The 25,760-nt window shown below is 50.1% G+C and overlaps 1 protein-coding gene and 1 non-coding gene across 5 annotated transcripts in view; both read left to right on the forward strand.

Annotated features, from left to right (window-relative positions):
• The window catches only part of HRH2 (histamine receptor H2), a 52,826-nt gene extending 27,688 nt beyond the window's left edge, over nucleotides 1–25,138 (forward strand). The window contains exons 3-4 of one of the 4 annotated variants that reach the window (XR_004248895.2): nucleotides 5,897–6,032; nucleotides 22,182–25,138. Coding sequence is in view for 3 of the 4 variants with exons in the window: in XM_058440158.1 (XP_058296141.1) it covers nucleotides 101–338 (238 nt within the window). In the remaining variant the exon portion in view is untranslated. Of the gene's footprint in view, nucleotides 1–100; nucleotides 944–5,896; nucleotides 6,127–22,181 lie in introns of those variants that run through there. The other 3 variants (XM_032158665.2, XM_032158664.2, XM_058440158.1) reach the window with 3 other exon arrangements.
• LOC116472017 (U6 spliceosomal RNA) lies at nucleotides 18,309–18,415 on the forward strand. Its single transcript, XR_004248942.1, has one exon. It is a non-coding gene; the product is annotated as a U6 spliceosomal RNA (small nuclear RNA).
• Nucleotides 25,139–25,760: the final 622 nt, after the last annotated feature.

Below are 25,760 nucleotides of genomic sequence, written 5' to 3' on the forward strand. Positions count from 1 at the left end.
GGGCTTTAGCTGCTGAGAGGAGCAAATGCAAGAATGCTCAGAGGATACCTGGCACATAGAAGTTGCTCAATAAATGTCGCTTTCCTTTCTCTTCCCACAGACCATGGCTTTGCCTTCCAGAATGCTGGTCTGTGGAACTGACCCATTCTTTCATTCATTTGTTCATTTGTTCATTCATTCATTTGCAAACATTCATCCAATTCCCACCACATGCCAGGAATTATGATGAATACTGGGGATGTAGAAGTGAGATTTTTTGGGTTTATGGTGATGAGGTTACAGAAAATCAATGGCACAGCCCTGGTCTCAGCTCTGCCATCACTCACCTTGTATCTTGAGCAAGTTCCTCCCCATCTCAGGCCTCAGTTTCCTCATCTCATAGAGAGTTGGTCTACCCTCACCGGGCTTCCTACTTGCCCTCCAGAGTTGCCTGAAGCTCACATGAGTGAAGGGACATGAACATGCTCTGCCATCTCCCAACAGGGCATAAGTCCACGCTGCAGCACTGAGCGTCAGACTCAAGAAAAGCTTGCGTGGATATTGCAGACCCACCAACAAGGGCTCCAGGTTCTGGAGATGTGGAGGCAAAACTGCCTAGTGAGACCCCTGCATATTCCCTCTGGTCCTTGCAGCTGCCACCCCCATTCCCAGGGCTGGAGTGTCCCTCCATAGACTTGGGTCCTGGGCCCTCTGCTCTTTCACCACTGTCCATCTGAAGCAAGCCTGGTTGCTCCTGCACTGAACTGTGGCCTCAGGCCCTGGACACTGCCCCTCAAATCCACCCTCCAAGTGCACACCTGGAAACTTCCGCTTCCAGTCCTGATGGGCAAAACGCCCACCTACCATATTCTTGCGCAATCTCTTATTCAGGAGGCGGCTGGAGTGCAAAGCTGACTTAGTTCACAAAGCATAAAAAAAATACAGGGATGTGGTTCAGCTAGAAGGTGGTTGCCACTCTTGGGTTTAGTCTAGTATATCACTTTGTAGTGCCGTTACCTATTTGAGCCCCGGGTTAATAAGCCACCTTTTCAGCTGAGTCCTTAAGGGAACTTATTCATTCAATAAGCACTTAACAACAATAGCTAACATTCATTGAGCATCCACTACTGGCCCATTCCAGATGTCTGACGTTGTTTCTAGGCACTAATTGTTCTTCGGGGGCATCCTACTCCCACCCCTGCACCAAGTGCTAAGGGCACAAAGTGAGATAGAGCATCTTCCACCCCGTGCCACCCTCGGCCACCTGCAATTGCTCATGGTCTAGTGAAGAAGCTGACTGGTCAGATTCAGAGCCACACATGCCAAGGATTGAAGCCCAGATGGGGCTGGCGCATGGGCCCGGGAGCCCATCCCAGAGAGTAGACCTCTGAGCTTTTAAATGCAAATGAGAAAGACCCTTTCATCCAAGGCAGGGCTGGACCCTTGAGACTCAGGTCCTCACTTCATCCTCCACACAACCCTGTGAAGCAGGGACTTGCTTAATCTCCACTTTATAGGTGGGAAAACTGAGGCTCATAGAAGTCCAGTAAACTGCCCCAAGGGATACAACCCAAAGCTGCGATCTGAGCAACAACAGAAATAGCAGCGCCTGCTGCAGACTGTCCTCCGGGCACCCGGCCTGCTGCAGGGTATGAGTGTCCATCTCCTGCTCTGATCCTCGTGGGCACCCTGGGTGGGGGGCTGTGAAGAAACCGAGGCCGGCAGAGAGGTGGTGCCTGCCAGGGTCACGCATGCAGCCATGGAGGCAGGGCCAGAGCCGGGTCCAGAGCCCCTGCTCCTGGAGATCACGGCTATGGTCTGTCCTCCAGCCCCCAGGAGCAGGGGCAGAGGGCTTTGGCAGAGGAGGGTAGCGGAGCCAGTCAGAGGGCCCCACACTGTGGTTGAGGGCATGGAGGGCGGAGGTAGCCAAGAACAGCCAGAGGTTGATATTCCCACCAAGACTGCCAGGGCGATCAGGGCCTCGTGTGTGCCTCGATAAGCTTGGCTGCCAGTTTCCCTGCTGGCTGATAGCATGTCCTCCAGCTCTCCGTCTGGGGACAAACCCGCACTGACCCAGAGCTGTTATCACTGCCAAGATTGGGCTGTCTGCCTGAGCCAAGAATTCTGAAGGGAACTGAGCCAGCCTGCCCTGGGTGGGGTGGGGGCACCATCGGCCAAGGGGTGACTCCAGAAGATAGAGTGGCCAAGCTGGCTGGTCCTCCCTTCCCTGTGGCCAACCAGCAGCCACCCCACAATGTTCCTGCCCGGCCTCTGCGAGTGCTCTTTGCAGCACACCCAGGGCAGCTCACCCCACAGTCAGGGGCCCCGGCTGGTCCCACCATTCGAGAACCTGTTGGCTGCCTTGTGGGCAGACACCATCTGCCCCTTCCTGACCCCTACTGTCCACCCCTCATCACCCCTCATCACCTCTCCCCTGCCTCCTCTCAGATACCCCTGCTCCCAGCCGCTCCCTGTCTGCTCCATCACTCACAGTGAGCTCCCTAAATTATGAATCTCAGTGTAGTGCCCCTGCTCAGGACCCTCCTCTGCCTCCCACAGCCGCCTGCACATAGGTAGCCCTGTGTCCATTTCCTGTGGCTGCAATAACAAATCCCCACCAGCCTAGTGGCCAAACACAACACACATTATTCTGTTGCAGTTCAGGAGGCCATATGTCTAAGATCAAGGTGTTAGCAGGGCTGCTTCCTTCTGAAGGCTTCCAGAGAGCCTCCCTTTCCTTACCTTTCCCCACTCGTAGGCAGCCTGCATGCCTTGGCTCAGGGCCCCTCTCACATCACTCCAGCCTTTTGCTTCTAAGGTCACGTCACCTTCTGCTCTGCTGTAGTCAGTCTCCCTCTACCTCCTTGTTAGAAAGACACAATTGCACTGAGGCCCGCCTGGGTAACCCATGCTACTCTAGAGCCTCAGCTCAAATTCCGAAACGTCGTCGAATCTGCAAAGTCCCTTTTGCCGCGTAAGGTAACGTTCTCAAGGGATTAGGATGTGGACACATTTGGGGGCCATTATTCAGCCTCCCACAAGTCCCAACCCTCTGGCCCGTCCTGATTTGGTCCCTGCCCACCGTCCTGCTGCCTTTCCTGCCACCTCCCCAGGCCCAGCCACCACCCTCTGCCCCAGCCAGAATAAACCACCCAGAGCTCAGTGAGAAGCATGTACCAAGGACTTGCCACCTGCCAGCACTGTTTGCAGTAGAGCAGGGAGAAAGGCTGAGGCCCTCTTCTCATAGGAATGTTCCTCTACAGCAGGCGTTGTCACAGCGTGGCCCCCACCAGCAGGGGACTCCCAGAAACAGAGGAGCTGGCCTGGGCCGCCAACCTTAATGAGTGGCAGAGCTAGGATTTGAGCCCGAGTCTCTCTGATCCCAAAGCCTAGACTCTAGGATGAAATGCTGTCTGGATTTGAACTTGGCCCTGTTTTTGACTATCACCCCAGTGCTAGCCCTACAGAGACCAGATGGGGAAAATGAGGCACAGGGAGGCAAGTGACCTGTCTGAGGTGTGAAGCAAGCTCAGGAGAGGCTGGGAGGAGAACCCTGTGTTTCTGGACCCCTGCCTAGGTCTCTTTGAGCCCTTTTCCCACCCATTCACTTGTTCATGGTAATCTCCCAAGGCAGGAGATAATATTCATTAGCACCTGGGCTATCATAGTCTCCGGGCGTGGCCCTTCCTCATGCCTGCACAGTCCCTGGGCCTGTGCCTGTGGCTTCAATACTCCTGATGCCTGGAGGGCTGCAGTCACAGCTGGTGCCTCCCCACTCCTTCCAGCTCTTCTGTCCCCCAGTCAGCCCAGCATCACAACTGGCCCCTGACTGGCTCTCTGAATTTGCTCTCCTTCCCTCTGAGAGGTTTCCAGGCATAAATTGGATTATACTCCACTCCTCCTATTGCTTAGAGTAAAACACCAAATTCTTATCCCCGTCTCCAAGGCCCTGCCCTGCCACGACCTTCTCTCCTGCCCCTCTGGCCCCCCTCAGCCCACATGGTGTCTAACCCCATGCAGGCTCCCCTCAGCCCGGGCCCTCTTCTTCCCCCTCTTGACTTATCCTATTGGTTTAACGTCTGCTCCCCCTAGACCATAAGCTCCATAGGACAGGTCCCTGTCTGTGTTGTTCACTACTGGACCCTAACACGTGGCACTGTGCCTGGCACAGAATACGCCCAGGAATATCGCTGATTGAATAAATGAATGAGTGACTGTCTTGTTATAGGCCCCCAGGAACCCTGAGAAGTGAACCCACCCCCACTGTAGAGATTAGGAAACCACGTCTGTAAGAGGGAAGTTCCAGAAACCTCATAAGAACTCAGAGATTCCTGGTTCGCCTTTTTAGCTTGGATGTCACAATAAGCCTCCCTCCAAATACTGGCATCAGAGGCAGATTTCCTGGCAGAATCCAGTACCAGCTCTGAATCATAGAACCTCGGGGTGGGAACAGCCTAACCCCTCTCTAGCTCCAGCACAGATGAACCCGGGAAGGTGGTGTGACTTCTGGCCAATAGCACAGACAGCGAGCTTCTGAGTCAGGACTGGAATCCGGAGTTCCCAACAACCTGGACTGCGTCCACAGCATCACCACAGCATGTCGTGGTTTGGCCAGAAGTCAGGGGCACAGCTTGAGGAGCAAGGCTGACTTTGTCTTTTGCTCCAAATCCAATCTCAGAAGATGAGGCTGCAACCACGTGTCTGATACACACACTTCTGAAGAAGAGCTGTTGTCCAGAAGATCAGTTTCCTTAAGGGCCTGAACGTGTTCACCCCTTCAAGAGCCCCAGCTTGTTAACTTATACATCCAGCTTAGTGAAATGCTCCCTTTAGCACATGGTTTCAGCGTTCCTGCCCGGCCTCTATGAGTGCCCTTTGCATTACACCCAGGGCAGCTCACCCCACAGTCAGGGGCCCCGGCTGGCCCCACCACTTGGGAACCTGCTGGCTGCCTTGTGAAGCTGCTGCCCCATCTCACAGCTGCTAGGGGTGCTCTCCTGGGGGGTTGGAGGGTGGGTCTGCCTAGTATGAGGCATGGCCCCACCATTTACAGGTCTGATGACCTCGGGCAGGTCACTCTCCAGTCTGAGCTGCAGCTTCCTTACTGTAAAATGCTGATAATCAGCAGACTTCCACGGAAAAGTCAGAAAAGGTGTAAAGGGCGCAGACATTTAGCATCATTCCTGGCATGTGACAGGTACTTCAGCAAATGAGAATTTTCATTCTTTACCATCTATCTCGTTTTCATGTTCCTGTCTGTCTGCCTGCCTGCTTTCCTTTTTCTTTCTTTCAATTTTATTGTAAGTTTTATCAAGCTACATTTGACATATTATAGAATTCACCTGCTTAAAGTGGACAGTTCGGTGGTTTCTAGCATATTCCTGGAGTTGTGCACCTACAATCACAATCCGTTTTAGAGCATTTCATCACCCCCCAAAAGAAACCCTGCACCTGTGAGCTGACCCCCACACTCCCTGCGTTCCATTCCCTGCACCTTCACACCGAGGTGGCCAGGCATCTGCTTTCGGCCTCTCTGGATTTCATGGAATAGGTGCTCTTCTGTGCCTGGCTCCCCTCACTTAGCGTAACAGTGCCACGGTGCTATCTTTATTTTCCGCCTTTTCTTCCTTTGTCCGTTTCTTCCATCCTTTTTGCTGCAATTTTTCCCTCCCCTCTGTTTCTTCTTTCCTTCCCTTTCTTCCATCCAAGGGCCCATTTTTCCTTCCCCAAGTGTTTGGGCTTTAGGGCAGCTCGTGGCCTCTGCAGGCCCTGGGTGGACAGCTCGAGGCTGCATCGTGGGCCACCGGGGCCCAAATCCCTGCCCGCCCAGCTTCTCGGGGCCTGCACTTCTGCACAGCGGCCACGCGGAGCAACGGCGCAAGCTCACAGTTAATCTTCTTCCTCTTTGTCTCTTCAGAGAGTTTGGGGAGTGAGAGCCCCTCCCACTCCTGGAAAGGAAGTCAGGGGAAGGAGAGCAGAGAGGAGGTGGGAAGCCCTTTACAGCCTCAAAAGTCAAGGAGAATAAATCGTGGCCCCCCAGGAGTCATTGAAAGGTAGAGAACCTTCCTGCACGGGTCTGGGGATGGTGACTGGAAGCCAGCTGGAGGCTCTGGCTTCTACCTGTGAACCCTTCCTTCCCCTCCCCTGCCCTGCCCTTGCCCTGGGTCTGAAGGCGCCGCCTTCCCAGGGACCGTGATGGGGCGGGAAGGGGCACCATGCCTTCGGGGCCACTGCTAGCACATTGGTACCCTTAAGAAGGAGCACAGCGGCTGCGCGTGGTGGCTCATGCCTGTAATACCGGCGCTTTGGGAGGCTGAAGCGGGCGGACCACCTAAGTCAGGAGTTTGAGACCAGCCTGGCCAACATGGTGAAACCCCATCTCTACTAAAAATACAAACATTAGCTGGGCTTGGTGGCATGTGCCTGGAATCCCAGCTGCTCGGGAGGCGGAGGCAGGAGAATGGCTTGAACCTGGGAGGCGGAGGTTGCAGTGCACTCCAGCCTGGGTGACAGAGCAAGACTCCATCTCAAAAAAAAAAAAAAAAAAAAGGATCACAGAAAGGTGAACAAATGAGGAAAAGGCCCTTCCTCCAGGGCATCCGGCCCCAGGGTGCACAGCCTGGCAAGCAGAGGGAGGGCTGATTGCAGGCCCTTGACCCCTTCACCTGATGCCTTTGTGCAGAAAGCGGCCTGCACAACCGTCTGGGGGCTGCATACTTTCGAGACCCTTCAGGAGACAGCCCAGCAAAAGGCAGGAGTCCCTTTCCTGCAAAGGGCCAGATAGTAAATATTTTAGGCTGTACAGCCCATTCGATCCCTGTTGCAGTGCGGCAACTCTGCCCTTGTAGGGTGAAAGCAGCCACAGACCATACATAAATGGATGGAGATGGCTGTGTTCTCATAAAACTGTATTTATGAACACAAAAATTTGAGCGGCATATCATTTTCACAGGGTCACGAAATGTTATTCTATTATTTTTCAACCATTTCAACAAAAACAGGTGGTGGGCTCGATTTGCCTGTGGGCTACCGTTTGCCAGCCCTGGCGTGGGGGAAGAAATGTGTGCCATTTCCAGCCCCTGGCTCTGTGACCTTGGGCAGGTGGCTTGCCCTTTCTGGGCCTCAGCTTGCTCATCTGCAAAATGGGGATGAAAATGCCTCCCTGAGAGAATTAGGATAAAATTTAGCACCGATTTATGCAAAGCACCTGGCACAGAGCAAATGCTTAGTAAGTGGCAGTCTTTATTTATTTATTTTTTTCCCTATGGCCCATTTGCCAAGGAGCAGCTGGAAAGTTCAGGGCAGGCTCTGTGGATTTATGTCTCAGCTGTGCTACTGAATTGTTCCAGGGGGGTCCTGACCCTAAGCCTGGTGCCCCCCATCTGAAAACGGGAGACTTGGATTGGTGTCCGGGGATCATTCCAACACTAACTATATATAAATACTTAACAACGGAGAGAGTGTGCCAACCCCCCAACTGTGTTGTGTCAAGAATCTTCTGGCAAGGGTGGTAGGAACGTGTTTTTCATACTAATGAGTCGCTCGAAGTGTGGAGGCAAATTCAGTAAAGCGTGTCCTTGTCACGACTTGAGTTGCCGGTTCGGGAGCCAGGGGCAGGTGAGGGTGCAGGCTGGGCACAGGGCGGGACTGCAGAGACAGCCCCAGCCTTGGGGACAGGAGACCAGACCAGACTTTCTCATTCCCCTGCCACAGATTGGCTGTGTGAGCTTGGAGAGATCGTATCCCTCTCTGAGTCCCAATTTCCCCATCTGTAAAAGAGAGCTAAGAGTTCTGGCAGCTGTCCCTGTCCCTGAAGCAGCAGTGGTGAGTCACAGGGCTCCCTGTTTTGGGGTGTTCATTACACTCGCAGTGGCTGTTTGTGGCACAGCATTCAGAGGGTGGAAGGGGGTGTGCCTGCATTGCAGGGTGTGCACAGCCCTTGAGGCTCTCCTGGGGCATGAGGACCATTCCCTCCCCGCCCTGCCTGGAGATAGGAAGCCGAGGTGGTCCCGACTGCCAAAAACTGGCAGGTGGTGCTACACAGCCATCAGTGTGCCTGCTTCTCCTGTCTCTGATCCATGCAGAAAGTTGCAGGAGGTAGCGAGGGCCTCACAGACAGGACGTCGCAGGTCCATGGAGGACACTCAGTCCCTCCTCATGTGAGGACCGACCACATCCCTTTGTCACCCAGGGACAGACTGTCAGGGTGGATGGCAGGGCTGTCCTCAATGCCCAGAGGATTCAAGGAACTTCTCCTTCTCATGCTGAATCTGGAGACACAGAGTTTTAAAACTGACTGTGAAAATGGAAGATAAAATGGAAAGTCATAGAGAACCCCATGTCTGTTGCCACCCTTCCTAGTCCCTGAAGCCAGAGCTCTGCACTCGCTTCCCATCTTGGTCCGGGTGCAGACATGGCCTTAATATCTTGGTGGTAAGAGGTTGCACATGCTCTTGTTCTGTCCCGCTTTTGTTCCACCTGGTGTTCGTTCCTGAGCAGGCTGCACGTCTCTCCCTTTTGTGGCTGCTGAGTTTCCTGCTGTCTCCCCCATTCACTCGTCCCTTACCAGACATTCTCGCAAGCTGGGAAGCTATTTATGACATGGCAGTTGTCTGTTGCCAGAGCTCTGAAGGCTGACCTCCCCAATTTGCTGGCTGGCTGACCTGGAGCGAGTGACTTCCTCTCTCTCAAACTCTTGTGTCTTCTTCATCTGAAAAATGGGGCTGATCATTCCAGTGCCTCCCTCCCAGGGCTGGGGAAGGACCAGTTGAGTGAGTGCTCTTGCCCCAGGAGTGGAGCTTGGTGCACACACCTGGACGTGCCCAGGTGTAAGATACTTTGTTTTATTCTGCTCTGGGACCTCATAGGCCACCACTTCACAGATGATGGAAAAACTTAAATTTTCCAGGTCAGGGAGCTCAGCCACTTCCCGTAGTAAACATGGTGGCTTTGGAAGTGGCACGCAGTCCGTGCAGGCTTCTCTCCCCTCCCCACCTGCATCCCCCCAGTGTAAGTCCCTGGAGGCTGTCTGGCCCCAGTGGCATTCTCTGGGCCACTCCAGACCTGTCTTGTCAGCTTCTCTATCCATGGCACCTGCGTGGACATAGTCGGCCGGCTCCTGGGCTCTCCCTGGCACTGTCCAAAGCCAGCTACATCCCCCTGCAGGCCTTAACCTCTGCTATGGGCCCCCACCCCTAGGACACCCTAGCAGGCAGTCCCCAAGGCTCAGCCATGTGCTCAGGCTCACTGTGGGCTCTGCGAGATGTTAACGATCTCCTGCAGCCCCTATGAGGAGAGGGAAGAGGAACTGGGGTGCAGCCTGAGGCCTCCTAGCTGCTATTTCTATTCCCTTGCAGGGGCCCCTTCCTCCGAGACAGCCTTGTCCTGAGCTTCTAGATGGGGAGTGGAGCAGAGCCTCTGTGCTTTCAGACCCCACAAACTCACCTTCTAGTGACTCCAGCTCCTCTGCAATCTGGGTGTTGACCCAACAGGAGAGTGTTGGGGGTAGGAAGCAGGGCCCAGCCTAGCATCTAACCCAGCCTACCACCCCACTCCCCAGGTGGTGCCCCCTCCGCCCTGGGTGGTGGGGAATGGCTCACAGGGGCTCTTGCAAACCTAATGCACATTGACACTGTCTCCACCATTTCTGTTTGGGACTTCAGAAATTGTCTCTGCCCTCCCCTGCCGTTGCTGCCTGAGTGGTGGGGCCCGTGCCGATGACACAGACAAGCCAGGGCCAGGAGCCATGCAGTCTCCCTGCATTGCAAAGTCCAGCCCAGCCTGCCGCACTTGACAAGCATCTCACGCTGCCCAGCACGTTGGCCATCTCCCAACAACTAGCTGGTAATTGTGACTACGAACCATCGCTGCCCTGGTAACGGTTGAGGCTGGTGGAGTCAGACTTCAGGGAGCTGGCTGACCTTGGGCACGCCGATTAACCTTCCAAGCCTCGCTTTCTTCACTTGTCAAAGGGGGTGTTACTAGTACCTGTTTCAAAAAGTTGTTACAAGGATTAAAGGAGTGAATAATATAGAGGCTGGAGCACAGTGTCCGGCACCCAGTGAGCCCCAGAGGTCACCAGCTCGCGCAGCAGTTGGTGCAAGAAAACCCTTCCCTATTGCTGCATCTGGCTGTTGTCTCTTCTTCGCCCTATGATAAACATCTTCATGCAGGGAACACTTTGTTTCTTTCAGATTATTTCCCTAGAAACGGAATTTCTGGAAACAGTTACTGGCTAAAGGGGAGGGGTATATGGAGCCTTGTGCTACACTTCGCCTGGCTGTTTTCTAGACAGGCTGTGGGGACCTCCCTGCTGCCAGCCACATCGGAAGGTTATTACTTCCTCGAAGGCACATCAGCAAAAGGGCCCTAGAAGTGCTGCAGGGCTGGCAGACTAAGGCAGAGGGTGTAGACCGCAAGGAGAAGGGGCCACCAGCATTTAAGGATGGGCCAGGGAACAGGGAAGAGGGGAGAGGAGTCTTGGAAGGGGCTGAGGAGGAACCATCTGAGAGGTCCCCAGGTCCAAGGCCTGAGCCAGTCAGAGGCTACAGAGCCAGTAAAGGTCTCAAACCAAAGAAACTGGCACGGCGATTCAGGGGCTACACCCAAGACACAGCGCTCAACAGGCCCAGGCGATTCCCAGCTCTGCCAGGCACTGCTAAATGCCCAGGGGCAAACAGCAGGCCTCTTTGAACCTCAGTCTCCCCATCTACAAAATGGGCATGACACTTTGCCTGCCTCGCAGGGCTGGGATGTAATGAGGGATGGTGACTGCCATTGAGAGTCGCCTGTGTGTGAGCCGCCGTCGGCATGAGTGGGCAGGGGCCTGAGGGTTTCCTTCAGTTTGAAAAAAACATTTCACAGTTTTGAGGAGAGGGTGCGTCAAGTCAGCCCATCTCAAAGTGGCAGTTATTGAAAAGTTCGAGCAGCTGGGCAGGGTGAACACAGTCCAGGACTTGGGAGACCTGAGTGTGACCCCGATTCTGGAGCAGTGTGGGCCAACTCTGGGCCCCCTCTGAGCTCCGCCTTGTGCATTACAAGGCAGGGAGCCCCCCACTTTGCCGTGGGGCCGACCTGGACTTCTCAAGGCTCCACCACTCACTGTGAGTCCCGGGCAAGTCACTGAAGTTCTTTGGGCCAAGACTCCCTCATCTGTTAGAGATGAGAACAGGATAAATATCTGTCATATCGATCGTGTGGATGTTGTAAAAGTTAAGTGACAGTGTGGATGTTAAGGGCCTCCTCCATGCACACTCTTGTGGTTTTATTACCAGCAATCCTAGGTCAGCAGCAGGAAGTGGATGGCAGGGAGGTGGGGGAGGAAGTAGGGCTCCCACGCCCTCAGTTCTTCCATGGGATGAGCTGCAACACTCAGCGCCGCCTACTGGCTGTGTGACCCCCTTGCTGGGTCTTCTAACCTCTCCTGTGCCTTAACTTCCCCTTCTATAAGACGGGGAGAATCTCAGCACCTGCCCCATGGGGTTGGGGTGAGAAGGAACTGAGTTAAGACATAGAAAATGCTAGAGCCGGGCCGCAGTGCAGCAGGAGCTCAGCGGATGGTGGCCTCGCGTGGTAGCTCTTAGGGCTCAGCACGGGGTTTGCACCTAGCGGAGGTGGCAGGATCCCGGTCCCTCTGCTCACCAGCTGTGTGACCTCGGTCAGGGCGCTCAACCCCAGGGAAGGCCAGTCCTCTCTTCTGTAAAGTCCCCCGCTGGCATGACTGCTGGTGGGGGTGAGGGGTCCCAGGCTGAGCACACACCGCATGCTCAAAGTCAGTGCTGAGTCACACATTTCGCCTAAAGTTTTACCTTTAAAGAGGACGCCCATGAAAATTGCTGAGACTCAGTCCCCTGCAGCCTCATCTCTCCCAGCCGTGAGTGAATATGCCTCGCCAGAGAGGCAAGCTCCCTTCCCCATTCCCCCCCTGGGGTATTCACCACCCCACGCAGCCAGAGAATTTGAAGAAGAGCCATCCGGGTCACAGACTTAGTCCAGTCATTGTTCAATTCCTGACACTCCCCTGCTCTACAGCCTTCAGTGGCTCCCCAGTGCCTGCCAAATCACACACAAATTCCTCAATCAAGACCTTCATACTCCGACTACAGAGTATGAAGTATCTTCTTCAGCCCCATGCTTCTTCCTCTTCAGCTGAGATAGGCCATTGCCTGTTCTCAGAGCACATCCCACAGCTCAGGCTGCTCTCTGCCTGAAGAGCCTTGCCCACCTCCCCAAACACCCCTCATGGCAACAGGCCCAACTCAAATGCCACCTGCTCCATGGAGCCTCTTGTGAACTCCAGAGCCAGAAATGGCCATACAATCTTGCTGGTGCACACCCACTCACACTCACAGGCAACACACCCATGCACACTCAGGCACTGGAGTGCACACACGCTCTTGCGTGCAAGCAGACCTGCCCCTGTGTGTAGTTTACACCTGTGCATACACTGGCACACCAACCTGCACAGGCTCGCTTACGGGCTCACGTTATGCATACGTGCAGGTTTGTTTTTACACTGCAGCAATGAACCCAAACATTGTATCACCCTTAAGTTGCTGGAGACCAGCAGCCCTGCCCAGATCATCTCCGTGTCCCTCGTATTATCCCTCTATGCCGTTTTGCCTAATCCATTCAGTCTGCCCCACAGGAAGCAGCATGTCGCAGTGGGAGAGAAGCATGCTTTGAAGTCAGACAGCCCTGGGTTCAGATTTTAGCATTGCTACTGTGTGACCTGGGGCAGCTCTTACCTACGTGGAGCCTCACGTTCATGGTCTGTTAAATGCACACACCTTTTCTCGCTTTATCGTGCCATTGAGACAGTTAAACAGAAAAAAAGACACAAAACACCCAGCTCAGACCCCAGAACACGAGCACTTAGTAAATGCTACTTCTTGCCAGTCACTTATTCATTCACTAGCAAATCCAGGGATCCTGCTAGAGTCACAGCCAACCCCCTCCCTCTCGCAGCCTCCCGGTCAGGTCCGAGGCTATAGCTCATGAGTGTTCAGGGATATGTGTCCCAGGAGCTCCCTTATCAAAGTTCCTTTTATAGGCCTAAAGCTCCCAGACCCACACTTTCCCTTTGTCATGGAAAAAATGTAAAAGGGGTTAAGGCCTGTGACTGACAACTGTTGATCTCAAGTAAGTCCCACGGGGTTCATTTCACCTCATTGGGTGCAAAAGTGAACCCAGAGTGTCTGCAGAGCTCTTGCTGGGAGTCTCCCCGGCCTGCTCAGCAACCTGCTCACGCTGCCTGTTAATGCAGGATGAAGTGAGCCCTGCCTTGAAGGGAGATCCCTGCCATTCGCACTGCCCCTCAGTCTCCTTCAAAGCAGACCCTGGGGGCAGGCAAACCCTCTGTGCTTACTTCCAGAAAACCAGGAGAAGGCCGTGAGAAAAGAATTCCTTTCATGAGCAGAGGGCTGAAGTGTGGTCATTTGGGCATATTGGGTAATGTTGGTTTGTGGCAGAAAACAAGGGGGGGATGAAAAGAACACTGTGATTGGTCTCCAGGTGACTTTGTGCCCTGAAATTTCCACCACGGCGTATTTTAAAACAACCAAAAAATAGGCATGGCCTAGAGAAAAGGGTCGCCTCCAATTTTAGCAATAGCCTATGGCAATGAGAAAGACCCTTGTGAGGTGGGTTGTGGCTGGCCCGAGGGCAGGAGCCATCCTCTCTCCTCCCCAACCTCCTCCGCTTCCATTTGCTCTTAAAGGAGAGATGTCCTGGTGACCCAGTTCCCAGGATGCAGGTGAAACTGACCCTCTCAGTCTGGGGTTTCTTGTGTGTTGTTCAGTACGGGATCAGCCCAGAACCTCAGCACCCAGTCCCTCTACTGTCAGGTTTTTTTTGTTTTGTTGTGTTTGTTTGCTTTTTTGTTTGTTTTGTTTGTTTGTTTGTTTGTTTGAGACAGAGTCTCGCTCTGTCGCCCAGGCTGGAGTGCAGTGGCGTGACCTCGGCTCACTGCAAGCTCCGCCTCCCGGGTTCACGCCATTCTCCTGCCTCAGCCTCCCGAGTAGCTGGGACTACAGGCGCCCGCCACCACGCCCGGCTAATTTTTTGTATTTTTAGTAGAGACGGGGTTTCACCGTGTTAGCCAGGATGGTCTCGATCTCCTGACCTCGTGATCCACCCGCCTCGGCCTCCCAAACTGCTGGGATTAGAGGCGTGATCTACTGTCAGTTTTTAGGGACCCTCAGGGACAAAGCATTTACAAAGGAGGAGAAAGAGAAGGAGGATTCCCTGAAATTTCAAAACATTCCACTTCTCCCATCTCATCTCATGGCTCTGACAGCCTCTTCTTCAGAACTGTTCCTGTTGTACAGATGTGGAGAGGGACTGAGGAACAGAGAGAGCCGGAGTTGTCTGAGACCCAGCAGCAAGGGATGAGGAAGGCTCAGACAGAACCCGGAACTCCTGGTTCCGAATCTCACACCTCCTCCCATTCACTCCTAGCATGCAGTTGCTGCTCAGATGTTTGTTGAAGTGGTGAACCTCCCTCACTGTCTCCCTCAAGGGTTCCTGCCCACAAGGCTCTTACAGGCTGGTGGTGAGAAGGTAGCTGGTGAAATAAAGCCAGAAAGTGGGTACTGGCTACCGGAGACAGCCAGGGAGAAGCTCGACTGCCTCTGACCATCTGTGAATTTGGGAAGTTAGAAGACAGGAGAATCACTATCCAAAACACACATGAACACCTACTATAAACTTGGACAAGGTAGATGATGAAAGATCCAATGCCTGCCTTTATGACACTCCTGTTTAGTCCAGGAGACAGACAAGTAAGCTGACACCTAACCCAGGGACATAAGTGCCTTGGCAAAGGGGCTGCAGGAGCCAGGAGGGAACCAGTAATTCTGGGAGACCTCAGAGACAGCTGCCCAGAGGAGATGACACTGAACAGAATATTGAAACAGGAGAAATTGGCCGGACACAGTGGCTCACGCCTGTAATCCCAGCACTTTGGGAGGCTGAGGCAGACAGATCACGAGGTCAGTTTGAGACCAGCCTGACCAACATGGTGAAACCCCGTCTCTACTAAAAATAATAAAAAAAAATTAGCCAGGCGTGGTGGCATGCACCTGTAATCCCAGCTACTCAGGAGGCTGAGGGAGGAGAATTGCTTGAACCTGGGAGGCGAAGGTTGCAGTGAGCTGAGATCGTGCCACTGCACTCCAGCCTGGGTGGCAGAGCAAGGCTCTGTCTCAAAAAGAAAAGAAAAGAAAAGAAAAAAACAGGATAAATTGACCAGCAAAGAAGAAAATACAGGAATTTAAAGCAGTGGGAATAACAAAAATCTGTGCAAAAGCACAGATGCAAGAAATAGCAGGATAACACATACAGATGGTGGTTCTGTCTGATTATTTGTATGATAAGCGGTAGAGGGAAATGGGAAGGGGCACTGGCATTCATCATCCGTTGTCCTCACATTAGCCGTGTGAGGTCGCTATTATTAACTGATTTCACAGATGAGGAAACTGAGGCTCAGAGCCGGGCTGGGCAAAGCTACCCAAGCAGCTCTGAAACCGGGTCCTGTCCCCTGGTGGCTGAACGTATTATAACACCGTCCATGTAAAAACACGAGATTCAGATTCAAATGACATTTATTTAGGAATATGATTAGTCTGAACTCTCTTAACTGCAAGTAGAAGAAACCCAGTTAAAAGAGGATGGGGTTTGGGAGATAGGTAACCGACTCATAGAACTGAAGAGACTAAGAGTAGCTTCAAGCATGGCTGGACCCAAGGGCTCAAATGTCCTCAGGAATTTGTCTTTCTCCAACTTTCGACTCGGCTTCCCACTCAGATTGCGGCTGTAATTCTCAGCTGGAGTCTTCCCATAGAGCCACCAGCAGGTCCAAGCTTCTATCTTAACATCTTTGCAGACCCAAGGGAAAAGTATGTCCCTTTCCTACTATTCCAACAAAAAGCTCCAGGCTTCGGTTTCATTGGATTGGGTCATATGTCTATCCCTCAACCAACTGTCACGTGCCCAACCCTGAAGCCAGGGCAAAGGGAAATAGGTCAACTCCACCTAATCTACAAGGACAAAAAGTGGGGAAGGTCGAATTCTGAAGAAGAATCAAGGTGCTGTTAGCATGAGAAGGGGAACTGAGGATGGAAATGTGAAAACGAGGTGTTTATCACAAACACTTACTGCTCGGCAGATACCGCGTTATACACACCTAGAACCCCCTTAACATCCGCTAAAATAGCTTCCAGTGTTCTGGCTCAGGGCAAAGATAGGCCATGGGACCGTGAAGGGGGTTGAAGAAGATTAAACCTACTAGAATCTCTGCAAGTGGTAGGTTGGTGCAAAAGTAATTGCGGTTTTTGCCATTAAGGGTAATCTGTACTAGAGTCTACACAGCATGGGAATCCCAGCTTGGTGTCTCATCCCAGCTTATGCACAGCATGGGGGGCAAGTAAGAGAGAGAGGGGCTCCTGCCACTGGGTTTTTTAAAGCGAAATATGCATGTTCAAATGCCTCAGATAATCACTTAAAAAACAGAAGGTAGAGATTCCATATGGTATGGAGGAAAGAGAATGAGAAAAAGAAATCAACTTAAAACAAGAAAAGGGGGAAAATTTAGAAAAAATGAGACAAATGTAAAGCACAAAAACAGATGGAAGAAATGAATGAAAATAAATCAGTAATTACAGTGAATATAAATGGAATAAATTGGCCAATTAAAAAAATACAAAGATTGTCAGGCTTGGTTTTTTAAATCCAAACAAATGTTTTTACAAGAGACTTAAAATATAAAGAACATAATTTTTGAAAGCATAGGAAAGAAAAAAAGATATACTCAGCAAATACTAACTGAAAGAAATCTGAGTAGCTATAAGCAAAAAGCATACCATCTTTTTTTTTTTTTTTTTGAGATGGAGTCTCGCTCTGTCACCCAGGCTGGAGTGCAGTGGTGCGATCTTGGCTCACTGCAAGCTCCACCTCCCGGGTTCACGCCATTCTCCTGTCTCAGCCTCCTGAGTAGCTAGGACTACAGGCACCCGCCACCATGCCCGGCTAATTTTTGTGTGTGTGTGTATTTTTAGTAGAGATGGGGTTTCACCGTGTTGGCCAGGATGGTCTCGATCTCCTGACCTCAGATCCGCCCGCCTCGGCCTCCCAAAGTGCTGGGATTACAGGCATGAGCCAACGCACCCGACCAAATATACCATCTTTAAAGATAAATATGGTCACCATATTTTGATAAACAGTTCAGTTCACCAGAAAGATAAATTTTAAATTTGTATGTACCAAATAACCCTGCTTTAAAAATATGTAAAGTTGACAGAACTACAAAGAGAAATAAATAATCATTACAGCAGAAAATGTGTAATATACCTCTATCAAAATTTAAAGATGAAGCATATAAAAAATCAGTAATTAATATTTGGGAAACACAAAACGCTTAGAACACTGTCTCTAACAACTAGAGAGTACATATTCCTTTCAAGCACACATGGAACATTTAAAAAGCTGACCATGTATTAGGTTAAGAAGTATGTATCAGCATATTTCAAGGCACTGAATATGCTTCTTACAGAACAATTATCTGACTACAACAAAATTAAATAGTAACAAAACTCTTACATAGTTGTAAACATTTTTAATAGATCATGGGATGTAGAAAAAGTAATTATGGATATTAGAAAACATTTTAAAGTAAACGACAATGAAAATACTGCACATCAAAGCTTATAGGATGCCACTAAAACTCTACTCAAAAGGAAATATATAGCCATAGTGGCTCATATTTTTAAAGGCAATTTTGAAATTTAATGATTTAAACAGCCAATTTAGGAAGTTAAAAAGAACAACAAGGCTGAGGCAGGAGAATGGCGTGAACCCAGGAGGCGGAGCTTGCAGTGAGCCAAGATGGCGCCACTGCACTCCAGCCTGGGGGACACAGCCAGACTCCATCTCAAAAAAAAAAAAAAAAAAAAAGAACAAACAAAACAAACTTAAAGATAATTACAGAAAAGAAACAGTAGAGACAAAGGAAGAAATTAATGAAACAGAAGACAAAGATTTAATAAGGAGAAGAGCAACAAAACCAAACTTTGGTACTTTAAAAAGTTCTGGCAAAACTTGTTAAGATAACAGAATAAACAACAGAAGTAAAGACTATGAATAATAGAGGGGAGATATTAATATAGATGTTGCAGAGATCAAAAAAGATACTAAGAACATTATGATCAATTTTATGCCCAAAACAAGAAAAAACTAAGGTGAAGTGAATAAGTAAACAGAACTTGCCAAAACTGACTTGGGAAGAAATAGAAAACCTGAATTGCCCTATAACCATTAAAAATAAATAAAATGGCAGGCTCACTTTGGCAGCTCATATACTAAAACTGGAGCCATACAGAAAAGATTAGCATGGCTCCTGTGCAAGTATGACATGCAAATTCATGAGAATTCTTTATATTTTAAAAATAAATACATAATATGAATAAAACACCAATAGTATTTGGTTTTGTAAATGAGTTCTACCAGACATTCAAAGAAAAGAGATCACTGTGCAGTCCTATACAAACTCTCTCAGAGGAGAGAAAAAGAGAGAAACTCTCCTATTTATTTTATGAGAGCAGATTCAAAAATAAGTATGAAAAAGGAAATTACAAGCTAATCAGAAACATGAACATAGTTACAAAAATTTCACAGCATTAGAAAACATAATCGTGCAATATTTTAAAAGAAAAATATAATTCCTCATGACCAAGTTAGATTTATACAGAAATAGAAGTTTGCTTTAATATTAGAAATGTTACTAATGTGATTCAGCTCATCAACAAATTAAAGAAAAAAAACTCTTTGTGAATATTATATCAATAGAAGCAGAAAAAAAAAACACTGGATAAGTTTAAGCATTTATTCACGATTTGAAACACAAAACAAAATCTCCGAGCACATTCTGAACGGAAGGAAACTTCCTTAACCTGAGGAAATACTAACAAACCACTTCTAAAATAAGGAGCAGAGCTGGCCATCACACTTCTATTCAACATATTACCGGAGATCAGTCCAGTAAGACAAGAAAAACAAATTTAAAAAAATAAGAAGGGGGAAAAAACAAAACTATTACTATTCACAGCTAATAACCATCCTCTATACAGAAACCAAAAAGTATCTACAAATTGTTATCATGAATAAGAAAGTTGAGCAGCATTGCCAGACATAAAATCAACGTACATTGTCAACTTTTGAAAACTACCACTTACAAGAACAATCAGAAAATTAGACATTGAAGAAGAGCTAAATAAATCTTTCAATGATTCTATACATGTCTTCATAAAAATCTGGTATGTCTTTTGTTAGATGAGTACCTGGGTGCCTTGTGATTTTGATTGTTGTTGTAAGTGTGGTATCCTTTTATAAATTGCATTTTCTTGCTACCTCCTTCTGATACATAGAGAATTGGACTCCATATGTGCAACTGAATTTTGTATACTGATCTTATGTGCAATACCCCTGTTATACCCTAACATGAATTCAAATGACTCATAGATTCTGGAGGGGAAGACTCAATATTATAAAGATGTTTCTCCTTGCCCAATTAATCTGTATGTTCAGAACAATTCCCATTAATCCAAACAGTGTTATCATAGAAATGGACAAGCTGATTCTAAAATCTGTACGGTTGAGAATAGGCTCAGGAATAGCCAAGTCTTTCCTAAAGAGGAAAAAATAAGATATGGCAATTAAGTCCTTGGTGGTAATGCTGCAAGAATAGACAAATAGACCAGTGGAAAAGGATAGAAAATTCAACTAGCACTCAAACACCTATACACCAGGGGACAGGTCCAGTGAAGTCCCGAGCAGCATTTCTTGTAATGGTAAAAAACTGGAAACAATCCAGATGTCCTTCAACAGATAAATGCATAAACTGAAGTCTATTCATACGATGAAATACCTTTTTTTAAAAATTATGGCACATTTTAAACATGTACATAGTAAGGCTCCCTGAACCCATCATACAGATGTAAACAGTTATCAACTTATGCCCAATCTTTTGTTTGTTTGTTTGTTTGTTTTTTAACTGCTTCTTATGGAGCAGGACTACCTACCCCCACAGGTAGTGTGCCCAGAGCAGAATTTTTTTTTTTTTTTTTTTTTTGAGACAGAGTCTCACTTTGTCCCCCAAGCTGGAGTGCAGTGGCACAATCTCAGCTCACTGCAGCCTCAGCCTCCCAGGTTCAGATGATCCTCCTGCTTCAGCCTCCCAAGTAGCTGGGACTACAGGTGCTTGCCACCAGGCCCGGCTAATTTTTGTTTTTTTTTTTTGTAGACACAGGGTTTCACCATGTTGCCCAGTCTGGTCTCGAACTCCTGAGCTCAAGCGATTGGTCTGCCTTGGCCTCCCAAAGTGCTAGGATTACAGGCATGAACCACTTTGCCTGGCCCTGAAATACTGTACAACCGTGAAAATGAGCTACAGCTATACCTATCAACAATATAATGTTAAACAATAACAAAAGGTTAGCTACAGAGAAAAGATCGTAAAACACGATTTTATGTATATACAAGTGAAATACACGCAGGACAACACAATAGATTGTTTAGGGATACAGAAATATTTGCTGAAACAAATCAGGGGCTGGTAAAGTTCAGTTTCCTAATTTGACAGGTGGTTCCACTGGTATTCTTTTCAATATTCCTTAATCCATGTATATGTGTTTTATATAGTGTCTCTTTGGATGCTGAATGCATTTCATTTAAAAATATTTAATGAGTAAATTGACATGTAACAAAGAGATATGACTGAATAGAGGAAGACTTGAGATGTTTATTTTCTTTTTAGTTAATCTCTATGGTCTGAATTTGTTACTATGAACATGTGGTATTTCCAAAATAGCATTATTTTAAGTGATTTTTAGGCCCCTTAGAAGAAGAGAGGTGGTTATTTCCTAGCCTAGAGCTAGCTGTTCTTTGATAATTTCACTGAGTGCAAAGAGAGTTGCCTTCTCAGAGCCACAGGCTGCGTCTGGAATGTTAATGCAAGGGCAAATACCTGCCTGCTTGGTCAAATATGTACACTGCTAACATGGTAAAGGACGCCCACAGGCTCTGAAATGCCAGAGGGATGACCTTGAGGCCCAGGTGCGGGTGGGGTGTTCAGGGAGGAAGGGCCACACCCAGGCCTTCTGCAATGGCCTGGCCGGCACATGCCCTCACATGGAAGGAAGCGCAGATGTCAGCTATGTCCTTGTTCACCAAGCTTTACAAAGTCAGGCCTCCAAACCCACAGCTATCATCAGGTGGACGCTAAAGGCACGAGGGTTCCCTTCCCTCTCTCTAGGTGGAAGGGAGAGGGAGCAGTACGCTTGATTCCCTTGGTGGCCGAGGTGTTCACAGCTGATTTGAATGCCAGATGGAGTAACTCAGACTTCTCCCAAACTTCTTCCCCAACTCGGGGCATGCTGCAGATGCTCAGGAATCATCTCACTAAGATTCGGGAATGGCACACTTTGACAGGGCTCCTACTACCAGACAGCCTGTGTGTGCTTACTTTTATATGTATTCTGTAACACTGAATTCTTTCAGGAGTAGGAAAAGTGAGGGCTGCGTGCAGTGGCTCATGCCTATCATCCCAGCATTTTGGGAGGCCGAGGCAGGAGGATCACTTGAGCCCAGGAGTTCAAGACCAGCCCAGGAAACAGAGTGACAACCCACTTCTATAAAAAAGGCAATTTAAAAAACTAGCCAGGCACAGTGGCACGCACCTATAGTGTCCGCTACTCGGGAGGCTGAGGTCGGAGGATCCCTTGAGCCCAGGAGTTCGAGGTTGCAGTGGGCTATGAACACGCCACTGCCCTCCAGCCTGGGCAACAGAACAAGACCCTGTCTCAAAAAACACAAACACAAAAACAAAACAAAAATCTTGAATTGGATATTTTTATCTTCATTTGAAGTCCAGGGACACTAAGTAAATTGACCACAGGCACACAACATGTTAGAAGCAGAGTTGGGATTTGAAAGCAAGTCTCCTGAATACTCCTTCTTTTGGATGGAGGGAAGAAGTCTTTGTTGCCTATAGGCTGCTCTGGGTGGCAAACGGCGGTTCCCCTCCCCTCCCCACCCCATCCCACCCTCCCCAGGCCCCGGCTTAGTAGGAGCAAAATCGAGAGGCTAAACCTGGGCTGCCCCCGCCTTGCTCTGTGGCCACCTCAGCCTGGCATGTGCTTGTGTCTCCTCAGGAAGCCAGCACTGTCCTGCACTACGTGCTCCAGCGACCTCCTGAGCTGCTGCAAGAGCCTGTGGGGGCTCAGGTTCCTTCAGAGACACACGGGAGGCCCCTCGGAGAAGCTCTCGGGGGAGCCACTGTCTGAGGAGCCACAGAAAAGACCTCCCCAGAAAGCGGTGAGGACGCTGCCCTCTGAGGCTGTCTAGACCTAGCCCCAAGACACTGAAGATACCGCTCCTGGTCCCCAAGATGTGACTCCTGGAGCTCCTAAGGACCCAGTCTCCAAAGCCACCAAGGACTCACCCTGGACTGAGTCTGGCGGCTCCCAGAACACACAGCTGGGCGTGGGGTCCTCAGGCCTAGGGCGGAACAGCCTATTCTGTGCTCAGCATTCCCAGACAGGCACGCAAGACTCCTCTGGGCCCGAGTGGGCTGAATCCCATGGGTTCAAAGCTCACGTTGGTGCTGGCCCTGGGAGTCATGAGCAGAGACGGTGGGACAGACGGGGGGATGCGTGCACATGTGTGTGCATGGGTGCATATGTGTAGGAAGGTGCATGACCTCTGAGCAAGGCAGAGGGTATTGAAGAAAGCATCGGCCTCTCACTCCCTCATGGGTTCTGCAGGATGGACGAAAGGAAAGGAAAAGACAGAGAAAGGAAGGAAATAGCTTTTCATGAGCACCTACTGTGTACCAGGTGCTTCCCTGGCATGAGCTCTCATAACCCTTATAGCAACATGAGTTTAGAGGAAGAATCACCACCCCGACTCTACAGAGATGGAAACTGAGGCTCAGAGAAGTAAGGGACCTGCCCGAGGCCACTCAGCACCTAGAAAGTGTGCCTAGCACATAGGAGGCACACAAAAATATTTGTTGAATGGGTGAATGCGTGAGAGAACGAGTGAAAAGCCAGGCCTCAAGCCCACACTACTGACACTGCACTACGCCGCCTCTCAGGAGAGAGGGCAAATATTTCCTTGACTCAGCCACCTTCCTCCTAGCAAGGCTTAGACCCCCAGGCTCTGGGGGTCCCTTCCTGCTACAGTATGACCCTCTCTGGTGCTTGTCATCAAGAAGTGGTGTGCGGTGGACTTTCTCAGAGAGTGTCTGCAGCCAGGCATCATGGAGGGAGGGATGGAGCTTGAGGGACTGTAATGGTTGTGAATGGGGGAGTTGGCCCCCAGCACTCTCTGGTGGCCGTATGACCTCGGGCACGTCTCCTGACCACTCTAAGCAGCTTTTGATTCCCCTGTCCAAGAGGGTAGGCCCCCTGTTCCTATTTACAGGATCCATGAAGAGACTCAAAGAGATAGGGTAGTGCCAGCCCCAGAGAGAAGGGGCTGTGGAGGGACTCCTACACTCAGGGCTTCTCAGTGGCATCTCCTGGCTGGCCCCTGACACTCAATCTTCCTTGGTTTCCAAGATGCTTCATGATCTTCCCCCTCCCTAACATCCCCGACCTCTCTTTTCTGTCCCTTTTGCAACTCATTGTCCTCTGCCTGCCATCAGATGTGGCTGTTCCCCAGTCTCAGTCCGGAGTCCTCTCTTCTCACTCAGCATCTCTCCGCCTGTGACCTCGTCTGCACCCACAACTCCAGTTACAAGGCACGAGGTTCGGTTATGAAATCACTCACAGATTTATAACTGCAGGCTTGGCTCCTTCCGGGAGCTTGAGACCCACTCCCGCCTCCGCAACACCTCCACCTGGGAGTTTCAGAGGCGCTCTCCCTCAGCGTGCCTGCAGCTGCGTGCCTGCCTTCCCCTTGCACCTGCCCTGTTCCCCAGGTCCCTTTCTCAGACCAAAGCCTGCCCGGGCTTCACAGGCTGAGGGTCCACCTTGCCACCTCCCTTTGCCTCGGTCCTCATGGAGCCCTGGCTCCACCGTCTGCTGGCTTCTCCCCATCTACTCTGTGTCACTCCATCCGACCACCATTGTCTCATCAGGACAGTTGGAACACCTCAGCACTCTCGCCCCCACCCAGTCCACCCCCTACCCGACAGCCAGAGTGGGCCATGCCAGATGCAACCCAGGTCGTGCCACACAGGTAGATAAAACCATCTTCAGCCCGGCCCTCAGGCCCTTTGTGCTAGGACCCTGCTGGGCCCTCTCCAGCCTCCCCCTGCACCAGGCCTCCTCCGTCACTTCACTCTGGCCCTGCTGTTCTTTTCCTTTTAGTTTGATTAACTCACTCTGCCCATTCCATGCTCAAAGCTGTTTCCATGAGGAAAGGCTCCTCCTGCCCATTTTAGTGCCCTGAAGTGTCACTGCCTTGAGGAAGTCTTCCTTCACCCTCCACACCAAGCCAGGCCCCTGCCACACCCCTCAGAGCTCTCCTTGGAAGGCACTGGCATGGCTGTTTGCGTGATTCCTTGAACGTTGTCTGTCTCTCCTCCTCACGAGGCTGTGGGTCCTGTCTGTTTCTGGTGACCATTGTCTGTCTAACCCCTAGAGGAGTGTTTGTCACATGGTAGGAGCTTAATAAATATGTGTTGGATGAATGATCAGAGAAAAGACAGTGCAGAGAGTGGCCAAAACAGATGCTTTCAGCAGTGTATCTGCCAATAAACCTAAAGGCATGATTTGCCCTGGTGACCCCCCAGAGGTGCTTAGTCTCTTGGCTGAATTCCTTCTGGAATCCCCAGAACCCCCTTCTTGGAAGTTTTCCCAGGTGTCTGAGGCAGGCGGGTCTCTCAGTCACGGCCACATGACCTCAAGTGAAAACAAACCAGTCTGGCTGTTCACAGACTCAGCTGGTCAGAGCTCTGGCCCGAGGGGCCCACGCACCACCCGCCACTGCAGAAGACGCCTCCACGTCTGTCTCTGGGCTGCCTCCACCTTCTGCAGGCCTCCTGGAGCCTCTGCTGGCTGCAGAAGTGGGGTGCATGCTGCCTGGAGGAGGAACATCTGTGGTGGGACCCCAAATCCATGTTTGTGTTACCATCGTGTTCCAATAAAACTATCGAAACAGATGCTGCCTCACGGTTTTATTTTTTAACTTCCTGGTGAGGAAATGCTTCCCAAACTTCATCATACGGTGTCTTGATTTAGAAAAAGAGTCATGATAAAATGCTGGGGTAAAGGCCAAATTAAAAATTGCCTCAAAAAGTAAAGATGTTTTCCAGAAGCTACTTTCATCTTAAAGAGCCACACCAGAAATGAGGGAAGGGCTGATCAGAAGGACCTGGAGACCCAGGTAGTTGGGAGGAGCTTGGTAAGTGTTCCTGGAGTGGAATAATTCTGAAATTGCCAGATGCAGAGACACCTTTTTTACGTGGGAGAAAGAGGCATCTTTAAAATGGAAAACTTGCCAATCAAACAAGCCCACAATAGAGAGTGGGTGGATGAGGCACAAGTAAAAACCAGGTCAAGAGAAAATGCGTGGATTTTGTGCAAGGAGTGAATCCCAGAGCTACCAACACAAGGGTTTTGAGGAGGAAGGAAGGGGGCAGGCCGGAGTTGAGGATGATGTTTGATCACCGCAATGTCAGCCGTGAGCCGTGCTCCCTGGCATGGTAGGGAGGAGGCTAGAGGTTGTGGAATTCTGAGCTTCCAACCCTCCAGAAGTACCCACTAAGACACACCTTGACAAAT

The sequence above is a fragment of the Hylobates moloch genome, unplaced genomic scaffold (assembly GCF_009828535.3).
Source record: "Hylobates moloch isolate HMO894 unplaced genomic scaffold, HMol_V3 SCAFFOLD_6, whole genome shotgun sequence".
In the NCBI taxonomy this organism is placed as follows: domain Eukaryota; kingdom Metazoa; phylum Chordata; class Mammalia; order Primates; family Hylobatidae; genus Hylobates; species Hylobates moloch.